This window comes from Sturnira hondurensis, unplaced genomic scaffold (genome assembly GCF_014824575.4).
Source record: "Sturnira hondurensis isolate 20B ecotype Veracruz unplaced genomic scaffold, ASM1482457v3 Scaffold0008860, whole genome shotgun sequence".
Classification (NCBI taxonomy): domain Eukaryota; kingdom Metazoa; phylum Chordata; class Mammalia; order Chiroptera; family Phyllostomidae; genus Sturnira; species Sturnira hondurensis.
The window spans coordinates 3,797,247-3,812,755 of NW_028081491.1; the positions used below are offsets into that span (position 1 = coordinate 3,797,247).

The window sequence follows — 15,509 nt, forward strand, 5'->3', positions numbered from 1 at the left end:
AACATACAAATGAGAAAATATTTACAAATCATGTATTTGATAAGAGTCTACTGTCCAGAATATATAAAGAACACTTAAAATTCAAAAATAAAAAGACAAATAATCCAATTTACAAATGGGCACAATGTTTCAGTAGACATTTCTCCAAAGAAGACATACAAATGGATAACAAGCACATAAAAACATGCTCGCCATCATTAAGAAAATGCAAGGTGAAACCATAATAAGAGACTACCTCACACTCACTAAGAGGGCTATAATTTTAAAAACGGAAAATAACAAGTATTGGTGAAAATGAGGAGAAATCAGATCACTCCTACATTGGTGGTGAGAATGTAAAATGGTCAGCTGCTGTGGAAAACTGTTGGTTTCTCAAAAAGGTAAACAAAGAGCTACTATATGACCCAACAATTCCTAAAATAATTGAAAAGAGGTGTTCAAACAAATATTGTATATGAATGTTCATAGCAGTGCTGCTGACAATAGCCATGGGTAGAAAAAACCAAAATACTATATAAAACACAAACAGTAATTTTAAAAAATAAAGAAAGAAAAAACCCAATGTCCACTGATAGAGGAATGAACACACAAACTGTGGTTTATCCATACAACAGAGTGTCATTCCACCACAGAAAAAAAATCAGTGAAGTCTGGTTCGTGCTACAACATGGATAAAACAAACAAACAAACAAAAAAACATGCTGAGTAAAAGAAGCTAGACACAAACGCACAAAAGGTCTCACATTGAGTGATTCCATTTATATGAAATGTCCAGAACAGATAAACCCATAGGGACACAAAACAGATGGGCTTGTCCAGGCCTGGGGGAAGAGCATAGAAAGTTGTTGTTTCATGGGTTTGGGGTTTTCTTTGGGGGTGATAAAAATGTTTGGGAATTAGAGGTGATGGTTGCACAACATTCTGAATGCACTAAATGCCATACTGTGCACTTTAAAATGGATAAGTTCATGGTATGCGAATTTCACCCCAATTGAAAAAAAGACATAAAAGGCTGGTTTCTCCATTTGCCTGGACAAACACCACAAGAACCTTCAATTTTTATGTTCTGAGGTCAAAGCCAGCCATTGATTGGAATTCTGTTTTTCCATGGATGACCCATCAGTTTGAGGGGAAATGAACAGACACTAAAATCTTAAAGCACAGGGCCAAGTCCCATTCCAGTGGTTTAGAGTGCATGGTTAGGGTCACCTACCAAGCCAAAAAGCTGAGAACCAAAGCAGGCTGCAGTAGGGAAATAAAGATGGAGTGAGAGGCAAAGAGGTGCTAAGATACAGACACAACTCTATGCAGGAAGCTGGAGGGACAGTGGGCATACCACAGACACAGAGGGCACTACAGAGAGCCCAGCTTCTTCACCTGGCACTGGAAGCCACTTCCTGCTATAAAGATGTTTCCATCCACATTGCATTTGTGAAACCATAGACATGAATAAGGGTGTCAGCACCTGGTATTTTTCAGGCCCTTGAGCCAGAATAACTTAAGCTGGATGCCATCCTTCCCCCTGCACCTTGGTGGAGGAGTGTCTATTTCCAGATGGCGAGGAAGCAGGGCATCCCTCCCTGCTACACGTGGGAGGACAGGGTGGCCCACTTGGCCTACCACCCAGGCCACTGCGGAAACCAATAAGAGGATGACTGTGAGCAAACCAGCCCCAGTGTAAGCCCCGGGGCAGTATTATCACATTGGTCATTTAGAAGCCAAGTGACCATTCTGCTTTCCCCACACCAGGAATTTAGAAGTTAAGAGTCTTCCAGCACATTTGGTGCAGAACATTATTTCCTAGTCAATACTCCTAACAGCAGAACTCCACATTCTCTGAGAATAAAGCCCTGCCCTGTGGTCAGGTGCCATGAGCGCAGAGGCAAAGGGAAAGCTCCAGAGGACAGGGTCCACACCAAGACCCCTAAACCTTTGTCCAAACTCAGGCCATCAGCAGCCACACCTGAGCCCAAGTGGCCCCAAACAAATGTGGGCTGCAGGGAAAAGGCTCACACCAAGCAAGCTTCCAGCCCCGTATCTTCAATAAGAGCAAACAGTCTGGCAATGAAATGAGCCTAACTCCAAGGAATTCCCTTGGCGGTTCACATCACTTAGAAAGGGTCCATGGACAGGAGACCGCTGCTCTGCCCTCTAGGAGTTGGGATTCCCCTACCTCCTCCAGAATTCCTTAAATTCACACAGTAAGCATTTCCCGTTTTAAAATTACTGTTATCTCTAAACACATCAAACATGCCACAACTCCATCTTGATGTAGATGGCCCTACCCCTGGTATTTAGGAGTCTCAGGTTCTAGGATTTAACTGTCAGATCTGATCACCCAGATTGCAACATTGAAGCTTGACCCCTGGCGGGCCCTTATTTCACTCCAAGTACACACACGCTCTGCTGGCCACAAGCCCCACTGTGCCGCCAGGCACCCGAGAGAGCCAAGCACCTCCAGACGTGGCTCTGCCCCAAGAATATTAAGACTGGGTAGGGTTGGGTGGGGGACATGGTGAAAGCCCACAAAGGCCAACAAGTCCTGGGGGGCAAGCCCTGGGGGACAGAGACAGGACCCTGGCAAAAGGGGCAAGCAAAGTCCAGACACATGGAAGAACACACAGGGATTGGAGGGGATCCATGCCAGAACCTGACACCTTTTCACCACCTGTTCCCCCCACCATCCTACCCAGCACCTCTTACCTGGGCAGTGGCTTCTGTCCCTGCCCTTGTTACCAACTGTCCCCATGGCAGCCAAAGGGACCTTGCCATATCCTTAGTCCCTTCCCATCACTCTTCTGCTCAGAGCCTCCAACATGGCTCCTGCCTGGCTCCTGCCTGGCCACAATGCAGGCTGCTCCTGATGTGGCTTCCCTGCCCCCACCCCTATTCCTGCCCACCGCGACACTTCCTCACAACACTGACAGGGCTCCCCAGGCTGGTCTGTAGCACCCAGTCTGCAAGCCTGACTTCCACAGAAAAAAACCCATAAGAGACAAGAGATCTACCTTGTTATCCCAGGAACCCCATAGCCTGTATGACACCCCACACAGAACCTGTCCCCATAAAGGAATAAATGAAATTTCTGTCACTGAAGGACTTAACAGCAACTTCAGCTTTCAAACTCTTTAAAATCAATTTTACTGATTTGCCTCCAAAAACCCTAAAATTCAATAAAACAGGCAACTAAAAGAGGGCCAGAAAGCTTTAGGCTATCTGTTGCTTTAACAGAATCATGCCCATTTTCCAGAGGCAGATACTTTTCACATCATGGTGGTGACAAGATGAGCCACCTCAGAGGTCATTTCTTAGGGCAGCTGGTCCAGAGTCCCCAAATGCTTTACCACAGGCAGGGGTAGAGGGGCACATGGGGTCAAGTGGAAGACACAAGCAGCTATCTAGTGCTTGGCCCAAATGGCTCTGTTGCACCTTAACTGGGGAGGAAGGTCCCCAAGGCCATCATGGTGCCATACGTTCCTTCCAAACACACAGACAAGACAGCTCACAAGGTGACTGGCAAAATCCATCCCTTCCCAGTCAAAGCCTACTCCCAGGTGAGGCCCAGTCAGTGCTAGTGATGGCCAAATGGGCTGACCAGGTGTCACTCAAGAGTGGACAGCCACGGTCTATCGCGGTAGAACATGGATTCCTGGCTTTCTGACTGACCACACGTCTAGCCCAACCCAGCAGAGAGGCCTCCCCAGAGAATGCGGGAAGGGGTGCTCAGAGTGCTGGGGGGATCACACCCGGGGAGCAGACTCTGCCCCTATTAAAGAGCGGTCCCAATCATTCTTGGCTGGCATGCTTTACTAGCATTAATGTGGGTCGCCTCAGAACCCCCTGTCCAGTCCCCCCAAAATGTGTGCTATAGAGATGTGGTGGATCACAATGGAACAAGACAGAGCCTGTTACTTTTACAGTTATGTTTATATTTATAGGTACCATCTATGGCAAGTGATACTAAGGTTCCACTTCAGAGAATGATACAAAGCTTCCTTCTAAAAGAAATATTCTGGGGAGAAAGGAGACATGAGAGTGAAAGGCACTGTGGGTGCTGGAACAGGAAATGGACAGTGAAGGGGAAACCTAGGGAAATACATCCTCTGAGGCCTGAAGTCTGGATTACATACTGCTGGGCGTTTCTGCCTCAAGTTTTCAGGCTCACAGCATGAGCTACTGAGAGACTAACTTCAGGAGAGGTTGGGGATGGAGAAACTGTTCCATTTTTGTAACTCTTCTATAAGTCTAAAATTCTCTCGAAATAAAAGTTACAAAGTATTCAAACTTTTTAAAAGTGAGTTAAGCTGTTGAATATTAAATAAACAACAGTACAGGTGGTAAGTGGATCTGGAAAGAGCAGCGGGTCATCCAGGAATATCCAGAGATTGGGAAACACAGGATCATGTCACACACCTTCCTGTTACAGACAAGAGCCTGGTCCAGGACTGTGAGGGCCCTATGTGTGTGAGTGGAGGGGGAGGGAACTCCAGTCCAGCCTCAGGGCTCACTTCTGCAAGTGACTCTTGATTAAATGTAGAGAAGATATGCCCCTTCCACAGGGGGGAAGCCCCTTTCAGACCCCAGGGCCACTCCACACAGGTGGACACAAATCTGTGCTGATCGAATGATCTCTGCCTACATGGGATCAAATCAAAACGTTCTGACGGAGTAATAAGAAATAAGAGAAGGCTTTCCACAAATATCCCCTTTAAGGTGTCAAGATGCAATTCTCCCAGCCTCTGCCCAGGCAGACCCAGTTAATGTCACCAGCCCCTCAGGCAAGACCCCATCCCCAATCCCCCACCCACCCCATGTCAAAGTCTAGCACAGATCTGGCCTTGCCTAACCCGTGCTGTGGATAGGGCCCCTGGCAAGCCAGGCCAAGTTCCTCCCAGGTCCTCACACCTCTCTTAACCTGGGCACCTTGGGAGCTCTGCAGGCCCAAGTGGAGGCAGAGAGGAGGGAGTGGCCCCCTCCACTTTCAGGGCACTGAGGACCACCTTCTCAGCATTTGTAGAACCGAGGAGATGAGGGATCAGATGGGAGCTTTCACCCTTAGTCCAGCTATGAACTTTAAGAGGATGCCAACGGGTGGGTGTGTATAGCCCAGTGCTCACATCCAAAGGCTCTGATGCTCTGGTGGGGGCAGGGGTCTGTGCAACCCTGGGAGGTCCAGGAGATTTCAGTAGGTGTTCCCATTCCACAGAGTTCCAACCCCTCCTCACTGGGGTCCCTGTCACAGGGACTCAGGTCACACACCAGCCAGTCTGAACAAGCCCTGTCACATTTGGCTGCCTGGCTTGCCACATGTGAACTGGCAGGACTAGACCCCACAGCCCACAGGGATCAGAGACCACGCATGCACATACCCCTCTCATGTTCCCAGCCCTGTTCCTGGCAGCCTCGGAGGGCACAAACCCCTGGCCAGCCCTTAGCCAGTCCTGTCGAGGCCCAAACACATGAAAACCTGTTGGAGCAGTTTGGGCAGCAGTGCCACCTCTTCTTCCTCCTCTTCCGTTTACTTCTAGGTGGGAAGGGACCTCGGCTTTTGCAACTAGGCGCAGGCCCAGGTCATGGCCATGGGCATGGGATAAGTTTCACCTCCCCCAAACCCATCTTCCTTAGAGAGCATAAGGTTAGAGCCAAACCCGGGGTGTCCCTGTCTGGGGCAGAGAAGAGTGGAAAGGATAAACGTGCTCTCCAGGGGGGAGGTAGCATAGCCACAACACCCCTGCCCACACAGAAACCATTCTGTCACCCACTCCCAAAGGGGACGAGCAGGCCTCCGGGTCCAGGAGCCCGCGGGGCCAGGAAGGGGTCCCGCCCGGGAAGACAAGGCCCGGGAGCTCCGGCCGCTGCGCAGAGTGGGCGCGCCGGCCGCCCTCTCCCCGGGCCCACGTCCACCAAGCCCCGCCGGCGTCCGAGCCCACCGCTCCTGCCTCCCCGGGCCGCGCGGGGAAAGTTCCTGCAACTTCGCGGAGGAGGCGGCGGCCGGCCTGGGCCTCGGAGCCGGCCTGCGCCCTGCCTTCAGTCGCCAGGCCGCCGGCGCCCCAACTCCCGGCCCGACCCCCGGGCCCGCTTTGTGCGCCGTGGCGAGGGGCGCCCGCAGGCCTGGCCCCCGCCCCGGGCACAAAAGGGCGCGCGGCCGGCGGGGTCGGGCCTGCGAGGCGCACCGGCCAGGCCGAGCCGGGGTCGGGGCCGGGGCCGGGGGCCGGGGGCCGGGCCACGCTCACCTGCCGTGGAACCAGTCCTTGCATGCGTCGCACTCGATCATGAAGCGGGTAACGTCGTAGGGCAGCCGGCAGACGCAGTACACCGGCACCGTCGCCATGTTCACGCCGCCCGCCCGCCCGCCGCCCGCGCTGCGCTCCGGGTCGAGCCGGGCGGGCCGGGCCGGGCGGGGGCCGGGCGGGCCGGGGCCGGGGCCGGGGCCGGGGCCGGGGCCGGAGACGGGCCGGGGGCGCACGACAGCCCGCGCGCACCCGCGGCGCGTCCACACAAAGCGGGACGCGCGCAGGCCGCGGGAGCCGCCCGCCGGCCCGAGGGCTCAGGGCGAGAGTGTGCGCGGGGCCGACGCGCGGGACACAAAAGGGAATGGACGCGCGGGGGCGGCGGGCGGCGGGCGGGCGGGGAGCCGCGGCCCCACCGAAGGGACCCCCGGCCGCCGAGCGGCCTCTACGTCAGCGCCCCGGGTGGCGCCGCCTCCGCCTGCGGTCTGGCCGCTGCTCCCGCCGCGGGAAGGCGGGCAGGGGACCTGCCCAGGGATAACATGGGCCGGGGACCTGCTGGGGAGAAAGTGGGCCTCAGGACCCTCCAGGGGTCAGGTGGGCCAGGGACACCTCCGAGGGAGAGGTGGACCGAAAACCTGCAAAAGAGAAAGTGGGCCAGGGAGAAGGTGGGTCCGGGACCCCTGGCTGGGGTAAGAAGGTAGGTCAGGGATTCCCTCCAGGAAAGGTGAGCCTGTAAATCTCTCCAGGGAAGACGGTGAGCTGGGAGACCCTCCAGAGACAAAGTGGGCCCGGCGACCCGCCAGGGGAGGTGGAGAAGGGGAAAGAAAAAAGACCTACCCCACTCCCCCGAAGACCCCTTGCAGGAGAAGACAGACTGGGTACCCTGCTGGGAGGTGGGCCAGAACATGGTGGGAGAGAACATGGGGAGGCAACTGCACGGAAGGGGGGATGGGGCATAGGGTAGGGGGTGGGAAGGTAGGCTGAGTTCAGGGTGAAACTCCCATAGGATGTCCTTTCTCATAAAGAAGGTAGAGGAGACACTATTGGACTATAACTTTGTTCTGACCCAGCAGCCAGAAGGGGTTCCTATAGTCCCTTCCTTCGGGCTCCCTTTCTTCCTGCCTTACCCCTCATTCCTGGCTGGGGACACCCCACCCTCCTTTATACTATCCCTGGTCTTCCCTAATGCTCAGCCCCAGAGGAGCACTGGCACAGGTCAGCTGTGTAAGAAAAGAGTGATTATCTAAAACTGAGCAGCCCAGGAACACAGGTCAGAGGGCCCAGGCCCGGGTGACCTAAGGAGCCCCGCTAGTAGCCGCGTGGGAGGGTCTTTGATGGGTATGGACTGGCTGCTCAGCTAGCAGTCATCTTTTTTCAAGGCATCCCTTGGCAGACCCTTCCTGCCCCTCCCAACTGTTGCATACTGTGTCCTCCACGCCCATCTCAGGAGGCCAGAGCAGAGTGAGGTTGTAAATTGGACTAAGGAACCTGTAGGTGCTCCTTTACTCTGTCCCATCTTGGCCATTCAAACTCAGAATTACAGTCCTGGAGCAGGGAGTCTGGTCCAGACAACAGCAGCATCTTTGATAGGCCGTCGGCTTTGGCCAGTGGCCTCAAAGAGCCAATCGCTCCACTTGCAGGCAGCTCATTTGAAGTCCTCACTCCTAACTGACTTAAAATCTGCCCTCAGGTAGTCAGCCATCCTCCCCCCACAGGTGACCTGTCCACCACAACCTCAGCAGTGCCTTCACTGCCAGGTACAATCATGAGGAAGATGAGAGTGAAAGAAAAGAAGCTGGAGAAAGCGGAAGGCAGGAGAGGGATAAGATTTCTCCCCCACCCTTTTCACACCTTGGTGAGCTGCTCAGGATCTGGAGCTAAGGCCTCTTACCTGAATTCCAGCTATCACCCTCCCATCCTGAGTCTTCCTCCTGGAGACAGCCTGTATGGATCTGAAAAGGGACTAACTATTGGACCATGGATACCCTGGAGTAAATTAGGGCAAATAAACAGTATTCAGCTTGTAGGCCAGAGTCTGCAAGGAGAGCCAGAGGGCCTGCCTGGGCACTGCTGCTACCTTTCCCTCCAGCAGTACTGAAACACTCACATCAGCAGGGTCTACATCCACCCATGTGTGGTCCATTGAAGCCAGGAGGCCACTGTGGTACAGGGGAAGCACCCTGATTGTGGGCAGCCATCTCTGACACTTCCATTTCCTTGTTTACAAATAATGATGATAGTTACCCAGCATTTATCAAATGCTTATGAGGTAGGTAAAGGGCACTGTGCTTAGTTCTTCCCAGACTAGGACCAGCATTCCCCCAGCTGCTTCTAAAGCACTTAGAATATTTCCTGGGTGGTGATTACATACTCAACACTCACAGTGACACCTTAGGTGTTAGTACTGCCACTTTAGAGAGATAAGTATATAGATAGGTGTCATAGTTGGGTAGAATTGGTGCCATTTCCAGAAGTGAAACTGAGGCTCAAGGTATTGAATGCCTCATGAAGGAGGTCAGCTGGCCGGTGACATGGGGAGCAAGCCAGGAATCCAGACTAATAAATCCAGAGCCTACACCACCACCAGGGCACCCTAAACACACAGAAAGAATAGACCGGAAGCCTGCAACGCCAGTCCCAGTCATTCACTGCTGACCTTGGAGAATCTTCCTGCATCTGGAAGTGTCAACTGAGACCTTGCTGTTGTTCAGAGCTCTTCCATGGCTGCCTGCTGACGACAGACTAAAATAAACCTTGATATGGGCCCCAAACTCTTCCTGTACTGGGCTTCTCTCCATGACTTCCCTGTTTTCTTCCATCAGAAAGTCTTTTCTCTATGTCCACCCTCCATCTGATTCATTCACTTAAGCAGGTGTTAGCACGTACTGTGTGCCCAGCAATTCTGCAGCTGCTTTGTAGTCTCTGGAGACCACTAAGGAGTCCATAGTCCTTGAGAGCTCATATTGCAGTAAGGGGAGACAGTGACACATGTATAAGTACTAATGGACAGGGTGCCACAGTGTCCTGGGGAAACCAGCCCAGGGTGGGGGGCAGACAGAGGTGAACTGGGAGCAGAGGCCTAGACCAGGCAAGGCCACAGAAGGAAGGGAAGGACAGCAAAGGGAACTTCCTCAGAAAGCAGAGGGCCAATTGCTTCAGAAGTCCAGGCCACAAGCATACTGAGAACTCTGCTGCCCTGAACTTGGTGACTTCTCCATGTGGTCTGTGTTTGCCTTAATACCCATTGGCCAAGTTTGCCCCATTCTCCAGGGCATAGCATTCAGGAGTCTGTGAGCCTCAAGACCTCCCGCCCACCCCAAAGTTGCCTGGCCTGCTTCAAAGGCCAGGAGGTAGGCCCCAGCTGGTGTAGCTCAGTGGATTGAGCACGGGTCTGGGAACCACACAATCATGGTTTGATTCCCAGTCAGGGCACATGCCTGGGTTGCAGGCCAGTTCCCAGCAGGGGACTCACAAGAAGCAACCATACATTGATGTTTCTCTCCTTCTCTCCTTCCTTTCCTCTCTAAATAAATAAATTAATTTTTTTAAAAAAAGGTCAGGAGGTAGGCTCCCAATCAACATGGCCCCACGCTGCCATGGCCCTGGTGTCCCTGTGCAGCACAACTGTGGTGCTCTGCATCCAGCCGTGTCTGAGACCAAGACCCGTTGTTCCCCTTATTGTTTTAAGGAAAACAGTAAGTCCTGTACATTCCAGTACATGTTTATTCAGTCACACAACAAAGTGCACTGAATGCTAGTGCAGGGATTTATTTTATGGTGGTAACACACCATAAATTTTGCCATTTTAACCATTTTAAGTGTACTGTTCTATGGCATTAAGAACATTCACATTGTTGCGCAGTCATCATTATCATCCATTTTCCCAAACTAAACCTTTGTTTCCATTAAACACTAACAAAAGCACTCACCACTACCCTCTCTCCTCAGACCCTAAAAACTGCTGTTCTACTCTGTCTTTATAAATTTGACGAAACCAGCTGCCTCATGGAAGTGGAACCATATAGTATGTGTTCTTTTGTGACTGGTTTCTTTCACTTAGCCTAATGTCCTCAAGGTTCATCCATGTTGTAACATGTCAGAACTTACTTTTTAAGGCTGAATAATGCTATAGTGTGTGTGTGTGTGTGTGTGTGTGTGAATAATATTTGATTTATCCTTTCATTGGTGGATTGTTTTCACATGAGTTTTTCTTCCAAGAACATGGGTGTACAAACATTTGTTCAAGTCCCAGCTTTCACTTCTTTTGTGCGTGCATAGACCCAAAAGTGGAAGTGCCGAATCATATGTAGTTCTATTTTTAACTGTGAGGAACCACGGACTGTTTCCCACAGCAGCTGCACCTTTTTGCATCCCACCAATGGTGCACAAGGGTTCTCATTCCTCTGCATCTTCATCAACACTTACTGTTTTCTCATGTTTAGTTATGTGCCTATGTATGTTTATTTTTTACTATAACCATCCTAATGTGTGAAAAGTGGTGTCTCATTGTGGTGTTTGTGTTTTGTTTTTTGGTTTCACTGAAACTCCATAATTATTGTGGTTTTGACTTACATTTCTCTAATGATTAGTGAATTGAGAATCTTTTCATGTGCTTATTGACCATCTGTTTATCTTCTTTTTTCCTTCCCCTTTTCCCTATTTTCCTTCAAAGAGTTTTATAGTTTCAGTTCTTAAATTTAGGTCTTTAATCCATTTTGAATTAATTTTTGTATATGTTGTGAGGTAAGGGTCCAACTCCATTCTTTTGCGTGTGGACATAGAGTTTTCCCAGCACCACTTGAAAACACTGTCCTTTCCCCACAGCATGGTCATGACATGCTTGTCAAAAAGCATTTGACCATATGAGCAATATTTATTTTGGGGCTCTCTGTTGTATTTCATTGCTCTCTATGTCTATTTCTATTCCAGTACCACACTTTCACTTATGTTAGCTTTGTAGTAAGTTTTGAAATCAAGAACTCTAATCCTCCAGCTTTGTTCTTTTTCAAGATTGTTTTGGCTTGCAATTCCATATGAATTTGAGTATTGGCTTCTCCATTTCTGCAATAACAGTTACTGGAATTTTGACAGGGATTATATTGGGTCTGGTAGATGGCTTTGGGTAGTATTGACATCTTAAATATTAAATTTCATGATTCATAAACATGGGATATCTTTCCACTTGTTGTGTCTTCTTTAATTGCTTTCAGCAGTATTTTGTAGTTTTCAGTATACAAGTCTTTTATCCTTTTAGTTAATTTTATTCCTAGGTATTTTTTATAGTATTGTAAATGGAGTTGTGTTCCTAATTTACTTTTTGGATTGTTCATTCTTTTTTCTTAAATATATTTTATTGATTATGCTATTACAGTTGTCCCATTTCCTCCCCTTCACTCCCCTCTGCCCTGCACACCCCCTCCCACCCACATTCCCTTCCTTTAGTTCATGTCCATGTGTCTTACATATAAGTTCTTTGACTTCTACTTTCCCATACTGTTCTTACCCTCCCCCTTTCTATATTTTACTTACCATCTATGCTACTTATTCTCTGTACCTTTATCCCCTCTCTCCCCCTCCCACTCCCCTGTTGATAACTCTCCATGTGAGCCTCATTTCTTTGGTTCTGTTCCTGTTCTAGTGGTTTACTTAGTTTGTTTTTGCTTTTGTTTTAGGTGTGGTGGTTAATACTTGTGAGTTTGCTGTCATTTTACTGTACATGTTTTCTATCTTCTTTTTCTTAGATAAGTCCCTTTAACATTTTATATAATAAGGGCTTGGTGATAATGAACTCCTTTAACTTGACCTTATCTGAGAAGCGCTTTATCTGCCCTTCCATTCTAAATGAAAGCTTTGCTGGATAGAGTAATCTTGGGTGTAGGTCCTTGCCTTTCATAACTTGGAATACTTTTTTCCAGTTCCTTCTTTCCTGTAAGTTCTCTTTTGAGAAATCAGCTGACAGTCTTATGGGAACTCCTTTGTAGGTGACTGTCCCCTTACCTCTTGCTGCTTCTAAGATTCTCTCCTTATCTTTAATCTTGGGTAACGTAATTATGATGTGCCTTCCTCCTTGGGTCCACCTTCTTTGGGACTCTCTGAGCTTTCTGGACTCCCTGGAAGTCTATTCCCTTTGCCATATTGGGGAAGTGCTCCTTCATTATTTTTTCAAATAAGTTTTCCATTTCTTGCTCTTCCTCTTCTCCATCTGGCACCCTTATGGTTTGGATGTTGGAACGTTTAAAGATGTCCTGGAGGTTCCTAAGCCTCTCCTCATTTTTTTTTAATTTTGGTTTCTTCATTCTGTTGTGGTTGAATGTTTATTTCTTCCTTTTGTTCCAAATCATTTATTTGAGTCCCAGTTTCCTTCCCTCATTATTGATTCCCTGTACATTTTCCTTTATGTCACTTAGCATAGCCTTCATTTTTTCATCTAGTTTGCAACCAAATTCAACCAATCCCGTGAGCATCCGGATTACCAGTGTTTTGAACTGTGCATCTGATAGGTTGGCTACCTCTTCATCACTTAGTTGTATTTTTTCTGGAGCTTGATCTGTTCTTTCATTTGGGCCATTTTTTTTTCTGTCTTGATGTGCCTGTTACATAGTGAGGGGTGGAGCCTTAAGTACACCAGGGTGGGGTAACCTGGATCCCTGGGTTGTGATGCTGTATGTGAGGGAGGGATCCTAGAGGGAACAATGGCACTTGTTCCTCTGTCTGCCAGTTTTCAGTCACTTCCCCTGCTTCCCCCAAGCAAATTGGGCCCTTCTGGTGCTGATTTCTGCGTGGGTGGGTTTGTGTACGTTCTAGGACGCTGTGGCTCTCTCCAACAAACTCTTCTGTGAGGCTGGGAATTCCTGCTCCCCCTTTGTTTTGCCTGGTTTATCTGCACGTGAATGTGGGACCACCTGGTCTACTGCTGCTTTGCCGGCCAACTGCAGCCTTGCATGCCCTGCTCCACAATCCACCAGCTCACTGGGTCCACCAAGTGCCGCCTTGCACACCCCAGTCTGTTGGCTGCTGCTGTCTTGCCACAAGTCCTCTCCACTTCAGCTGCCCGACTCCGCCCCTCCTACCAGTCTGGATGAATGCATCTACTTTAACTCCTTGGTTGTCGGACTTTCATACAGTTCAATTCTCTGTCAGTTCTGGTTGCTTTTTGTTTTTAAATTGTTGTTGTTCTTCTTTTGGTTGTGTGAGGAGGCACAGTATGTCTACCTACATATTCATCTTGGCCAGAAGTCTGGATTGTTCACTCTTAGTATGTGGAAACAAAACTGATTTTTTTAAAGGTTTTATTTATTTATTTTTAGAGAGAGGGGAAGGAAAAGAGAAAGAGAGGACAAGAAACATCAATGCATGGTTGCCTCTCATGTGGCCCCCACTGAGGACCTGGCCTGCAACCCAGGCACATTCCCTGACTGGGAATCGAACTGGTGACCCTTTGGTTTGCAGCCCAGGTAGAAACTAAATCCACTGAGCTACATCAGCCAGAACCAAAAACTTATTTTTGTCTGTTGATATAGTATTCTATAACTTTGCTGAATTTGTTTACTAGTTCTAGCAGTTTTTTTTCTTTGTGGACTGTAGCCTAAATTTTAATGATGTTATGTGATGTAATATGTCATTTATAAATAAAGAGAAGTTTAATTCTTTCCTAATTTGAATACCTTTTATTTATATCTTTTTCTTGCTCAGTTACTCTGGCTAGAACTTCCAATACTATATTGACAGAAGTAAGACATCTTTCTCTTGTTCCTGATTTTGGGGGAAAAGCTTTTTAAAAATTTTATTTGCCACATGATCGCAGTTCAGTTCCCAGTCAGGGCACATACCTGGGTTGCAGGCCAGTTCCCAGCAGGGGACTCATGAGGCAACCATACATTGATATTTCCTCCCTCTCTCCTTCCCTTCCCCTCTAAGGATAAATAAATAAAATCTTTAAAAAAAATTTTTATTTGCCTTTATCATTATGACATTTGCTTAGGGTTTTTCATATATGGACTCTACTATGTTGAAAGGTTATTTTTTTTCTATTTTTGTTGAGTATTTTTATCATGAAAGAACATTGAATTTTGTCAAATTCTTTTTCTTCATTAATTTAGATGATCATGTTTTTCCTCCCTTCATTCTGTTAATGCAGTGTATTGCATTGATAGATTTTTAATGATTTAAAGCACAGATGGCAAACACAAGGTCCACGGGCTGAATCCACCCCTCCACCTTGTTTTATCCAGCCCGTCACCTTGTTTCTACCTGGCAGAAGCACCGAGCTCTCACTTAACTGTTAAGGACTAGTTACATTTATACAATCCTAAAACTACATTTGGCTCTTTGAAGTCAACTGCAAGGCTGATGTGGCCCCCAGTGAAAATGAGTTTGACACCCCTGGTTTAAAGGATGTTGAACCACCCTTGAATTCCAGGAACAAATTCCATTTGGTCATGGTGTGTGATTCTTTTAATATGCATGTGAATTTGGTTTCCTGGTATTTTGCATCCGTATTCATAAGGGATACTGTTTTGCAGTTTTCTCTTCTTATAGAATATTTGTCTGGCTTTTGTGTCAGGGTAATGTGAGCTTCATGAAAAAGGTTGGAATGCCTTCCTCTTTGATTTTTGGGACTAGTTTAGGAAGAATTGGTGTTACCTTTTCTTTTAAGTGTGTGGTATAATTCAGCAGTAAAGCCATCTGGTCTGGGCTTTTCTTCGTTGGGTGGTTTTTTATTATTGCTTCAATCTTCTTAATAGTTATAGGTCTGTTGAGATGTTCTATTTCTTCATGAGCAGTTTGGATACGTTGTGTGTTTCTAGAATTTTCCCACTTCGTTAAGTTATCCAATGTGTTGGTGTGCAACTAGTGCAGGTTTTATAGCAGTAAACAAGGTAGACACATTTTCTACCTCCAAGGAGCTCATACGCCAGAGCAGAAGACAACCAGCCAATAAATGTCTCTGGACGGGGTGGGGTGAGGTGTTTCAGAAGAGGGATACTAGACCAATGCTGGATGTGTGCTTTTGTAACAGGTGAATCCACTTAGAGAATACAAATAGAGTTCTAAGATCAGGCCCTTGTTGGAGTACCAGGTCCTAGCTGGTCTGATCCAGAACTGATTGAAATAAACAGTGACCCATGGGAACTTTGGAAGCCTTTTGTTTGTTTCCGACAGGTATGAAAGTGTGCCATTTCTTGTTGACCAGCTCTAGATGGTCCTGTGGTATTTGAAAATACTGAGTTTGCAGACAAAATCCCCTCAGCTAGGTGACCGTATAATGTACTATCCAAA

At 48.2% G+C, this 15,509-nt stretch overlaps 1 protein-coding gene across 2 annotated transcripts in view; it reads right to left on the minus strand.

Annotated features, from left to right (window-relative positions):
* The window catches only part of PHF2 (PHD finger protein 2), a 90,555-nt gene extending 83,867 nt beyond the window's left edge, over nucleotides 1-6,688 (minus strand). Inside the window, exon 1 of one of the 2 annotated variants that reach the window (XM_037056226.1) lies at nucleotides 6,234-6,688. In XM_037056226.1, coding sequence (XP_036912121.1) covers nucleotides 6,234-6,331 — 98 coding nt within the window. In that variant the 5' untranslated portion in view covers nucleotides 6,332-6,688. The remainder of the gene's footprint in view (nucleotides 1-6,233) is intronic. The other variant, XM_037056228.1, reaches the window with a different exon arrangement.
* Nucleotides 6,689-15,509: the final 8,821 nt, after the last annotated feature.